We start from the raw sequence: 12,591 nt of genomic DNA on the forward strand, positions 1-12,591 counted from the left end.
TGTAAATAGTAATTCTCTAAAGGCAACCAGTGCTCCTCGCACCCCATGATCAAGACTAAGCACCTGCCTGGTCAAGTACATTCTGAAGACCAGCAGTTTGATCTGAGATCTGGTAATGACTGAAATGCATTCATAAGGTGCTAGCATGGAGAACATTACAGGTAGAACATTGGCCTGAGTCAGCAGAAGAACCAAGGTCACAGCTTGCCATGCAGCCCATAACCAGAGAAGCCCAGATGGGGATGCTACTCCAGGCTTACTGTATCCTCACCAACAGCTCATAACAGGGAACACCACCAGGGCTAGGTGAGCACTGTGGGGTGGTGCTGTTCTATCCAAGCTTTGCGTTTATGACAGTCACCACATTTAGACTTTCTCCATGGCCTCTACGTAAGGCTTGAGTGTTTAAAACACAATTGCTAAATCTAAACTTTTAAAGCACATAACGAGATTTTTATAAGCTTATCCAATAACTCTTTTGCTTTTTAAAAAACCTATGCAAAGGCTGAAAATAATGAATGTGGCCCAATTCTGTCTCTCTCTTCACACACAGGCAGTGTTGGTCTATGAGAAGTGAGACTTAGAGAAGCCAGACCTTACTCCTTCTTAGCAATGACTTTGCTTTCCTGGCTCCCTGGGGCTCAGAGACCAAGGCCTGACCACTGCAGTCACCACACCCTGTCCCGAAGCCCCTTATAGTTTCAGGAACCAAGCCACCCCAGAGTCTCAGCTCCCCAGGGGTACAGTTGGAGTCATTCCTCATTCCCATAGCCTAGTTCTGTACCCTTGCTGTTAGAGGCCACACCCGCTCCTCTAAAGACCCCATTGCCCTGGTCCCTCATCTTGATAACTCTGAGAAGGACCCAAGAGATGCCTCCAGAAGAGCCAGCCAGTAATAACATTCCACTATTAACCACCACTGCCCTCCTTAATCTCCTCTGAAGTATCACTACCAAGCCAGGAGCTCCCAGACCCTGAAACACTGTCTATCTTACAGCTTCTCCCCATTTGTAGGACTAGGTTGAGACAAAGTGGGTCTTCCAGGAGGAAGTGAGTCGACTCCATAAGTACAACCAAGTCTAATCCTTCACTGTCGCTATGTGGTAACACTGTGACTATAAAAGACAGATAACAGGAGTCTGAGCTCTCATATCATTCTAGAGAAAAGCCCGTCAAATGAAGGCAGTGCCAGGGCTTAGGAGATGGCTCAGCCAATAAGGCACTGGCTTTGCCAGCGTGAGAGCCTGAGTGTGGGCCCCAGAACCCATGTAAAGATGCTGGGTATATTGGTACAAACTTGTTAGCCCAGTTCTGAGGTAGAGACAGGAGGATCCCTGAGGGTTCTTAGTCAGCCAGTCTAGCCTAGTTGGTGAGCTCCAGGGCAATGAGAAATCCTGCCTCAAAAGAAGTGGACAGTGTTCCTGCAGATGATGCTCAAGGCTGTCCTTTGTCTTCCATATGTGCTCCTGCACACATACATACACACGCATGCAGAGAAGACGAGAAAAGGGAGTAGAAGCACTCGTGTGCAGGCCTAGAAGAATACTTCCTAAGAGTCAGCACAGACCCCAAGCTCTGGAGGTCTCTCCTGGAAGCCTGCCCGCCTGTGCCCCAAGGTGACTGAGGGAAAAAACAGAACCTTCAATCCCCTATTCTCACTCTGAGCTCTGGCTCTCCAGAGCCACCCTTTCAGGAAGAGTGTGCAAGGCTGAGGGTGGAGGCACTCTACCTACTTGACACCCAGTCCTCGATGGGAACTTGACTGGCACCTGGCCTCAACTACCAGCGTCAAAACAGACCAACATGAATATGTCTGAGCACTGATGGTCACTTGTGACCCTAAGAAAGAATACGATAATGTCCAGGTTCTAACCAACCAAGATAAACAGCAATTTGTGACCTAGATCCTTCCAAGACATTTTGCATCTCTGATCCATGTCTGCAACAGCAACGAAATCCTACTCTTTGTGAACCTAGAGACATCTTCTCCATGGGCTGAGTGTTCTCTATTCAGCCCTAACGCCACACCTCTACTCCTCAGATACCATTGTCTAGAAAGTTCTAGAGTGGAAAGACAGATGGACAACATGGATCTAGTCTCCTCCATCTCAGTTCAAAACAGTCATCCCCTTCATGAAAGTTTCTACCCAGTGACCATATCTCCATCCCTCCCCAATTCATGTGGCCACGGCTCTGTCCACATGGCAGGCACAGCCCAACCTCATATTGGTGCAGAACTCTAGTGCTCTTGAAAACAAAAGAAAACAGTCTTTGAAGAAATGCAGTATTTATTGGGAACGTTCCACTTGATAAATGTGTGTGTGTGTGTGTGTGTGTGTGTGTGTGTAGTTGTATAATCAGATAGCCTTGGCCAGCCCAACACGATTGTTGGCCCTGTCAAACACACTGTAGAACTCCCGAATGAAAACATCCCCGAGGATCCACATCTGGGAACCATGCTTGAAGCCGCTGGAGCAAGAGCCCTGGAACTGGAAAAAGCAAGAGTGCAGTGAGGTTGGATTCGATGGCAAGAGTTTTTCTACCCCATCACTCAGTCATTCTCTGTCATCTCACGGCATCCTGAAATCACCTTCCCAGGTAAGCAAAGAGAATGGGATTCATCACACCCAACAGATGAAGAAAGTAGGGTCTGAAGAGATTGCTCATCGATTACCAGAACTTGCTTCTTGCAGAGGACCAGAGTTCTCAGCACCTATATTGGATGGCTCAAAGCATCCTGTAAGTCCAGCTCCGGGGGATGACCTTATGCCCTATTCTGACTTCTACACGCATTCACATGCATATATCCTCACACACACACACACACGCACACACACACACTAAAAATAATTAAAATTAAAAACAATGAACTGCAAAGATAGTTCAAGAGTTACCAAGCACCTGTTGCTTTTCCAGAGGACCCAGTTTCAGTTTCCAACATCCACACGATGGCTCACAACCATTGGTGACTCTAGTTCCAAGGGGTCTGACATCCATCCTATTCTGACCCTCATGGGCACTAGGCTCATATACTATGTATACATACATGTGGGAAAAATACTCAGATAGATAAAAAATAAAAGAAAATTTTAAATTTTTTTTTTTGAGACAGTGTCTTTCTATATAGCCTTGGCTGTCCTGGAGCTCACTATGTAGACCAGGCTGGCCTCAAACTCACAGAAATTATCTTGCCTCTGACTCCCATGTGCTGGGATTAAAGACTTAAATAAATAGATCTTAAGAAAATTAATTTGACTTAATCTGCAGTGATTTAGTGAGGCCCTGTGGCTCTGAGTCCTGGCCCCATGTACTGTACCCCACATCTCCAGCCCCTTACCATCAGACTCGCAGCGTCCATCACCCTAATTGTCATGAGTTTAGGGTACTCAGGATCAGGCCACATTGAGACTAACAGTCCCACAACAGCCAAAACGAGCTAAGGAAACCCTAGACAGAATTCTAAGCCACGGGGCTTGGAAGTTTGAACCGTGGACAGAGGTTTTGATGGGCAGTTTGGATCCAATCTGTATCCTTCCTCAGAGCCCTTGGTGCCCTGTCCTTCCAGTCTTGCATTTCTTTCAGCGAGACTCTATAGTGGCCACACAAAGAAGCTCAATGGTAAATGCTATGACCCATTCAAGAGGGCTTGTATTCTTGGTCTGGTCCACGCCATTAGTCTTCACCAAAGTCCCAGGGGAAGGGATGCTAGATGGACCCAGAGCATCTCTGGAAGTGCATACCTGGTTGGTATAGGCAGAGGGCGGCAGTGGGAACTCCCTACCATGGATCTCAAACACAACGGTGGGCATGATGTCCAGCCTCCAGCAGTCGATGTCAAACTAAGAGAAGGGAAAGGGATGCATCAGCCATTTATCAAGAGAGACACTGATGGTGCAGAACTCCTTCCTCCACACTGTGTGACTCTCCTCAGAGGGAATTAGGGAGGCTGTCCAGATGGGGCCTGGTCTCAAAACATAGTCCCACTGGAGGTATCAGCTCTCAGCAACACAGGGACAGTGTCTTCCTGATAGGAACAGCCAGAGTGTACAAGTATCTCAGGAAAAAAGGGGGAGGGGTAGACTGTAGCAGTAGAGCAAGTAGTACAGGAAGGTGCAGCAAAAGTTAGCGAGCCACAGAAGGCATAGCCTCTCAGGACCAGGGAACGGATGATGCCACTGTGCAAAGGAAGCGTCAAGCTCCCCAACACGGGCCCACCAATGCTGGAAGGGAAGCATCAGCCACTTTTTAAAAATAAACTCACCCAAAGTTCTCTCTCAACATTTCTTCTGTGTAGAAAAGGGCTCTTGATTCGGGGAGTTTCTGGAAGTAAGGGGAGGGCCTGACCTTACCTGGTCATAACGGCCCTGCACAGCTCCAATGGCCTGCTGAATATTGAGGATGTCTCTACCAGGCCCCGTCAGCAGGGCAGTGCCTGTGTCCAGAACGGCAGGGCAGCCACCTTGACAAGCCACCACTTCATTATTGATTGTGATCCTGGAAGATTAAACAGAAGGACTTCAGGGAACCAACCTATAACCAGCCTTCTCCCTCTGGGTCCTTCCTACCCCTGTCAGGATCCTCAGGGAAGGAGAGAAGTCCAAATCCCTCTTTTGAGCCTCTTCTTGGACTACCCCAAACATCCCAAGATCAAAGACTGAACTATTTTCCCCACAATTGGTGTCTGAATTGAGAACAGCTCAAATGGCAAGGATTCCAATAACAAAACAATCCGCCTGCACACCGTTCTGTGCAGACTGCGGACTCAAGATCCAGTTTCAAGTTTTCTCTGCCATTTACTCGATACCTGTCTCAGATAAGTCTCCCGCCATTTGTATATGCTTGGGCTTCTCATGAACAAAATGGGCACACGAGTAATCCACGAATCAGCTTCCTCAGAGGATGGTCATGAGGCCCAAATCAAAAGTCTATAGCCTACACACTGAGGGCAATACTGGCACTCCTACAGGTTCAGTGGTAACCAATGAGATAGCCATAGAACCCCTCAGCACAATGCCTCCGGGCAAGAGGCAGTCAGTGCAAGGTTGAATGTACAGCATAACCGCTTGCGAAGGGTGCTGGCGTCCCAGCTAGCTATCAGAATCAATCCGTAATCTCAGAGCCACTGGGTACAACTCTTCTCAGCCCTGTGGTGTGACACCTGAGCCTCCATATCCACACAACAAGAGTCAGCCTCTGGCAGGGGTCCATACAAGGTTCCGCTCACCCACCTGTCCACTGTGAACTGCCAGTATCCCTGTACCGTCACGGGCACCCAGTGCAGCGCGCCTATAAAGTAGGACTGATCGATGGCCCCCAGCGTGAGCATGCTCCCTTGGTCATTCCTGGAACCAAGAAAGGCCTCTCTGTAGCAGTGGACACCCTGCTGGGGAAGGGTGCCCAGTCCCATCCCGAGTCAGATTGGTGGAGACCTAGAGGCCTTTTACTGCCTCTCTCCCGACCCAACCCAGCAACCTCAGCAGCCTCTCCCTCTGGCAGGCTTCACTGTGACTCAGCAGCAGTTTCCTGCTCCTCTCAGCCTCACAGCCCTGACTCAGCACTGCCATGGGGGAGGGAGCAACTCACCACACAGGTCAGGGGACCACCAGGTTACCCTCAGATCCTCCCAGCAGCCCTTTGAACCTCCACCCCAAGAGGGTCTTCAACAAGGCCTCACACTTTGGATTAAAACTGCCTCCCAAAGCCGGATCCCTTCTGCTTCCTCGGGGGTGCAGTTGCATGCTTAATGCTTAGTGGGACACACTTGTACACTGTCTTATCTATCCACACAGTTCCACCTCCTAGAACTTGAGCCCTTCCTACTTCCAGGTTCTAGAGCATAGAACCTGCTGTGTAAACCGTGCTGGTTCTCTGCCCCTTGCCTGGATAATTCTCACTCGTCATCAATGGAGCCTGTCCTGCCTTGTCCTGTGTGCATGTTCACACACGTGCACACAGGCGTACACACACATGTCAGAGTGAACATCCCATGCTTTAAGGCACCCATATGTCCCATTCTTTGCTGGGGCCCCCTTCTCACAACTGCTTGATTGCAACATGAATACCTGTGCGCTGTCTCTTTCCCTTGCTAAAATACATCTTCCAGCTTGTCTTGTTTGCTTATGTGTGTACCCATGTCCTGGCCTAACCTCTGCATATAAAAGGCCCTGTAAATATGCATGGAGTACATGAGTGAGTGAGTGAATGAATGAATGAATGAATGAATGCATTCTAAATGCATGCATGAATGAAATGCACCACCTTACTCTTCCCTTGGGGTCCCCTCTCCTCAGCTGTCTAGCGTCTTCTCCTGGAGGTGGTCTCTTTCTCCTTGTGCAGCCACCTACCCCAAGGAGCTAGGTCATCACAAGAAGCAGGAAAATAAAGCATCAACACTGTAGCAGGCTCCCTGGGATCGAGGCCTGGCTACAACATGAATTCTTGAAAAAACAAGCCTCTGTTTCTCTCTCTGGTAGAAGGAGAACCCTGGACTCTTTAGGATTGAGGATCTCAAAGACATTGACAAATGATTCCGGAGATCCTGTCTCCTTAGAAGGACAAGTTAAAAGCCCTTATCTAGAGATGGAAACAGGCTTTTTTTTTTTTGTCTTTGTTATTTGTAGTGCCAGGAATTAAACCTGAAGCCTAGCATGTGCAAGCCCTCTAACACATCCCCAGAAAGGCTTTGCTTTGTGGGGCATGAGGGTGTAGAATGGAAGTCACCTCATCTTTGACCCAGTAAACTCTAGTTGCATGAGTGAGTCCAGTAAGGTCTTTGGACAGAACGTTGGAGATGTCTGGAAACCAGGATGGAGATAGTTTGGATGCTGTTGGCTACCTTGGCAGGTAGTGACATTCATTTCAGCTAACAGTGCTTACCAGATATCAGTCAGACCCTTGGTGGGCACAGCTCCTACCTGCTCATGTAAACGGAGAACAGGTCTTGGGCCACCAGGTGCCTGTTCATCATGTTGTCAAATATGGGTACTGAGTACTTGGAGGCAAAAGTAGGGTAGGCCAAGCCCAGGATGCCATCAAATGGAGAGTAAGTGAAGATGTCACCTGGCTCCTGGGTACTCAGGCCCACAGTCTGATGGGAAACTACAATATCAGAGACCTGGAAACATGAAGAAAAAAAAAATCCTGTCATGATGTTTTCCACCTGTGAGCTTCTGCAGCCAGAAACAGAGAATCCCAGGGATGGGGCAGCCAGTCTGGGATCACAGGCCAGTGTCAGAACTCCAGCCCTCACTGTCCTGTCTTCACTTTGATAGATAACACAGGGTTAGTTTTAGCTTAAGAGATTGGAGTGGGCCGGGTCCTCTACGTTTTCTGCTTGCTTTTGAAGAATTGCTCTGATGAGACTGGAAGAGGAAGAGGAGACAGTGTTGGGTGCAGACACAGGTCTCATGTTGGACACAAGACCAAAGGAAGTGGGTTGATGATTGTTCTAAGGCTGCCTGCAGAAACAGCTGCACCTTTGAGTCATGGTCCTCCCCCGTGGTCCTCCCATGGAGTCATCCCCATGCACAAAGCAGGTGCCATGTGGGTCCCCATTCAATCATTTGCTGACTGAGCTTGAATAAGTTCCTCTCCATCTGATAGTTGAAATAATAATGCCTGAACCTCCAATCAGTGCCTAAGCTAAATAGCTGAACACACATTGAACATTCACTGAGTGTTCGTTTATTGAACAGTTATTGGTACCATGCTAAAGAGAATTGTTTTTCATTTGCCCATTTCCCCAGAGGGTAGATGTGTCCACTAGCCTGCTTGGGCCACACAAAGTGCTGAAACAGTCTCCTGCCTCTGCTGTGTGCCCTGTGTCCCCACACAGGGCAGCAAATGTGAGCTTTAAAACCTGAGATCAACCTGCCACGCAGGCTACAACTGCCTCCTGCATCTTACTAGGCGCTGAGCAGAATCATTGCTTCTGGCCCTGCCTCTCACGACTTTTCTCTTTCCTGCCCCTTAGCTCACACTGCCCCACCCTCAGTGCTGGCCTCTGGCCTCTTCCTCAACTGCTCTAGCTCTTCCCTGGCCCATGATTTTTGCAATCAGCTCTTCTGCAGTGCTGACCCCAGATCATCTCTGGCCTGGCTTCCAGAAGTGCACTGCGTGGGTTCCAGCTTGCCACATGTCCACCAAATCTCCACTGTCTGATTCCCAAGTATCCTCCCATACATCCTAGTTTTGTTTTCCTCACACCCCACTCGGCACAGTCAAAGCCATCTGACTTGTCTTTTGTATATAGACCTTACTCTCACAAGGCCACCTGGGTGCCTTTTGCTAGAAGGCACAAGGCAAGCAGGTCCTCTCTTGTCCCTCACTGTATCTTTCTTAGAGCAAGTACGCATGGTGTGAATAAACAAACGATGGCTAAGTACTAAGGAATAACTCAATTCTTTTTCAGCCAACAAACTATCATTAAGGAGCTCTGAGTTGCCGTGTGTAAGGCTTTGAGGATGTAGCAATGGATAAAAGAAAGTCCCTGCCTTGGGGGACCTTTTATCCAATAGGAAAGGCCAATGGTGGATCTTAAAAAGCAGTGATATAGAACATGTCAGATGCAATGTGTCCTCAGAAGAAAAATAAATCAGGGTAAGGCCATAGGCAGCGTGTGATTTTTATAGGATGCTGGAGAGAGCTCATTGATAGAGTAACATTCTTCAGAGAAGCAAAGACTGGGGTAGAACAGGTCAAAGGAAAGGTTAATACAGATGAGGGGACCATATACAGAAAGTGTGAGGAGTCAAATAAACTCTGAGTGACCCAAGTCCAGAAGTCTGGCCAAGATAGGAGCATGAGCACCAGGAACTGGGGCAGCATTTGAGTGGATCTCTGAGAGCAGTCACAGCAAGCAATGGAGGAAGGAAGGGCACATCACACAAATGGGTACCAGTGGGAACCCCTCTCAAAAGCTGCCCAGTGGACAGGACCCAAGGGATCCTCATTACCACCAGATGCACAGACCATTAAAACTGAGGGTCTTGGGGGAGAGATGGCTGCAGAGAAATGTCAGGGAAGCCTGGTCTGTTGCCACCTCACTTACTGTGACAGTGTCATAGGCCAGGAAGCCCTCCACTCTGCCGGTACCATACTGGACAAACAGGGGCTTGCTCAGGTTCTGGAAGGTGAAGGACTTGGAAGGGTCAAAGCGGTGGTGGTTTTCTGCAACAAAGACCCAAATTAGTGGCTCCTCCATGTCCTCTTACCCTCAACATTCTCAAGCAGGGTGGAAAACCTCACTAGGCCTTGTAAGTGGCTATGGATCAGCCATTCTCTCTGTGGAAAATATAATCTGGTCTCTCTGCAACATGGCCCCATAATTTAGTCAAGAAAGCCAATCCCCACCCTCAACCCTCTGCCCGTGTGATTCCAAACACAACAGAGAAGAAAACCGAAGTGTGTGTGTTTTTAAGCCCATTTTCTGTTAGCTCAGTAGCTTTAGCCGAGATCCTCCTCTTCTCTGGACCTCCACTTCCTCATCTTGGGGACAGAAAAGGAAGGGACAGGAGGGGTGTGTAGAGCGGGAAGTCACTCACGGCAGACTTTGCTGCTGCAGTAGACAGAGGGTACCCAGAGTTCTGAGGAGCCTGTGTCGAACACCACGGTGAACTCCTGGGGTGGTGTCCCAATGTAGATTGTTCCGAAGTACTCACTCTAAGAACAGACAGCTCTGGGTCAGAGGTGTAGTCAGGGGTGGGGAACACTGGGGAGGGACTGATGCTGCGCACAGATGCCTGTGAGGCCGGCATTTCTACTCAGGGACCTGGGAAGAGGAGCATCAAGAAGGAGAAAAGAGAAAGTGGTGCCCACTCCACAGGGAGGACTCTTCATCTCAGAGTCTTCTGTGCTTCCCACCTCAGGCCATATAACAGTACTGGAATTAGCTCAGAAGCACACTGAGAGCCAGAACTAAAGTCCTGCCTGGGGAAGAGACCAGTTTACCCCGCCTACAGCATCTGCTGAGAGCAGAATCCCAGAAGCCATTCAAGCTCCCACTCCACCTGCTCCTTCCAGCTCCCTTGAGGCTGGGGCAGGACTGTGACCTGGATGTAGAAATGAAAGCACAGGCATAAAAAGCACTGGTTGTTTAGTGCCATGAGTGACGGATGGGTGGCAGGCTCCAGAAAGGAAAAGGGCACAATGGTATTCTTGCCTGGGTGGGAAGAAAAGAAAAATAGAACCCATGCCTTAGAAGATAAAGACCAGGCATCTGCTGTCTCCTGATCTGATGACCACACACTAAGACATGTTTCCCCTGATCCTGGGAAGCAGGCTGTCTGATGAAGGTCATTGGAACTCAGACCCATCCAGCAAGGCTTTTGGAGCCCTGACTACCAGAGGGCTGCCTTTGCTGGCTCTGCTGACCCATGATAGAGTTACTGATGGCAAGGAGGGGGCCTCCATGCCCCACAGGCTCCACACTTCCTGAAAGAAAGGATGCTCTAACAAGGCAGGAGCCTGGGAACATTAGAATTCATGCCTGAGGAGGCCTGCAGAGACACTCACATCTAGATAGTTGGTCAGAGGCTCACTGGCCACCACCCCGATGTTGGAGTTCTTCTCACTGAACTCATACTGGTGTCTCCTCAGAAAGTCCTCCAACAGTCCTTGCTCCTTCAGGGTGTTCCTCAGAGACTTCCCTTTGTGCAGAGGGATCCTGAGGCGGTGGGGAAGAAGACTGGGCTCAGTAAACCATCCCCACACTGGCTCCCAGCTCTGTCTCTGGCCAGCATTCCACTGGCAATGCCAATGATTTTCAACTTTAAAAAGCATAACCAAAAGTAAAGTAATAGATTCTATGCTGCTTTACAGGTCACTGTCTAGCATCATTAAATTCAATGCCCTGACATTTCTTGTTACTTTTCTTTTCCAGTGTGGTAGAGACTCACTACATTTGTTTTATGACACATTGAGTAATAAGTTTTGTTGCTCCTGGTTTGAAAGATACTAAGAACACCGACACTTACTCTGTCACCAAATTCTCCCTGTGGCCTTACTGTGTGCCAGACACTGTCCAAAGTCACACAGTGAGAAGGACCTCTCTAGGCAGAGATAATGTTGTCTCCTACACAAAGGCACCTGCTTCTGGCAGTAATACCACCTTTTGCCAATTGATTTTCTCTTCTCTGAATAGTGTTTTCACTAAGGTGGCTGGAAAAATCTTTAAAACTTCCTCAGCACAAGCAGGACAGCAAACTGGACCTCTTGGCCCAGTTTAGGTTTGAGAGAATGAAGGCAATTCAACTGGAAAAGAAAAGATTGAGAGGAAACTGCAGAAAAACAGTTCTAGACCTGTCTCTGCCATGTTCCTTGGCAACCCACAAACTGCCACAGCCCCCTGAGCTTCCACCAGGAGACTCTCCAAGTCCTCTGCACATCCAGTGGAAGGCTGCCACAGCCCTTTGGAGGGGGGTGAGGGGGAGGGCAGTCCAAGTACCTTGGTCTTCCATTTCTTCTTATACAATAGGGCTAATCTTTCCTTCCAACACTTTTTTATTCCGTACGTGACCATCTGACCATTCATTTTCTCTCCCCATAGATTAAAGTAGAACTTTGCACACCTCACAGTCCCCAAAACTTCTAACAATCATGTCATCCTCTCTAAGAGCTAGTTGAAATGACAACTTGAGGTTACAGAAGTATAGATGCCATGTACCACCTTCAGGAACCTCTTCTTCCAGAGAAAAGCCGGCTACAACCAGAATGCAGCTGCTACCTCACGCAGAGCCAAGAGGCCAGCCTTGCCTGGAATTCACCCCAGGGTCCTCAGCTCTGGCCCTGGCTCTTATACAGCTGCCAGTGTGCCTTGGACTTGAGAAAAATTCATTGTCAGAGAGCCCTCACGGGCAAAGATACTCAACCTCTTTTCAAGAATCCAGTCCAAGAAGGTGTCAGTCTTCTCTGTGTTCGGCCTTCACAGAACACACACATGAGCACCTGGGATGGCTGTGGGGGCAGCAAGAGAGCTAATCCAGCCAGGCTGAGCCATGGCTCCTCCATTACTAGCCTCATGGTGTTGGGTAGCACAGGGACTCTCCCTGAACAATGGTCTCATCTGTAAAGTGCAAATCGTCTAATCCATGGCAGTAGAGGTGATGCCCTAGTTATTTTTAGAGAACCTACAGACCTCTCTAAAGGAGTTCTTACACCAATAAATCTGCTTTAATGTGTGTGTATATGGATTTCACAGTAGGTCTAGTACTATTTGAAGCATTTTACAAATATCAAGTCATCCAGTCTCATAACAGCCCTAAAAGATGGGCATTATGAAGACCCTAATTTCATAGTAGATGAAGTAACTGCTGCACAGAGGTGGTAAAGCTGAGACAAAATGCTGGCTAGCTTTTTTTTTTCTAAAAACCACGTTTTCCTATCCTCCAGGCTTCCTGTCTGGCTCCCTGTCCTCAGGGTCACACTTAGTATGTAAAGACAAGAGTGAGAGAAATCCCCCTGGAGTCTCCACAAGGGAATGGAGGGCTGCAAGAACAACAGTCCCCCTGCCCACCCAGGGTCCAATGTTCACCTGGTGACCACATGGCTCTGGGAGACTGCAAGAACAGCGAGAAGCAGCACGAAGCACCTCAT

General features: G+C 48.7%; 1 protein-coding gene across 1 annotated transcript; it reads right to left on the reverse strand.

The window, feature by feature from the left end:
* Positions 1-2,323: 2,323 nt before the first annotated feature.
* On the reverse strand, positions 2,324-12,591 carry LOC117707713 (chymosin-like). Its single transcript, XM_034501213.2, has 9 exons — positions 12,530-12,591; positions 10,513-10,663; positions 9,543-9,660; positions 9,050-9,168; positions 6,915-7,114; positions 5,229-5,342; positions 4,350-4,494; positions 3,741-3,839; positions 2,324-2,489 (listed from the first exon to the last, which is right to left on the reverse strand). The coding sequence occupies exons 1-9, from the start codon at positions 12,589-12,591 to the stop codon at positions 2,358-2,360; spliced, it is 1,140 nt and encodes a 379-aa protein (XP_034357104.1). The 3' UTR covers positions 2,324-2,357.

Source organism: Arvicanthis niloticus, chromosome 4 (genome assembly GCF_011762505.2).
Source record: "Arvicanthis niloticus isolate mArvNil1 chromosome 4, mArvNil1.pat.X, whole genome shotgun sequence".
Lineage (NCBI taxonomy): Eukaryota > Metazoa > Chordata > Mammalia > Rodentia > Muridae > Arvicanthis > Arvicanthis niloticus.

Bases quoted from the DNA above. Each gene is read 5' to 3' on its own strand.
- LOC117707713 (XM_034501213.2), bottom strand. From the start codon at position 12,591: ATGAGGTGCTTCGTGCTGCTTCTCGCTGTTCTTGCAGTCTCCCAGAGC. The intron at 10,664-12,529 runs GTGAACATTGGA...CCACCGCCTCAG, and splicing joins CAGAGCCATGTGGTCACCAG to GATCCCTCTGCACAAAGGGA. The intron at 7,115-9,049 runs GTAAGTGAGGTG...TCATGTTTCCAG, and splicing joins TGGCCTATGACACTGTCACA to GTCTCTGATATTGTAGTTTC.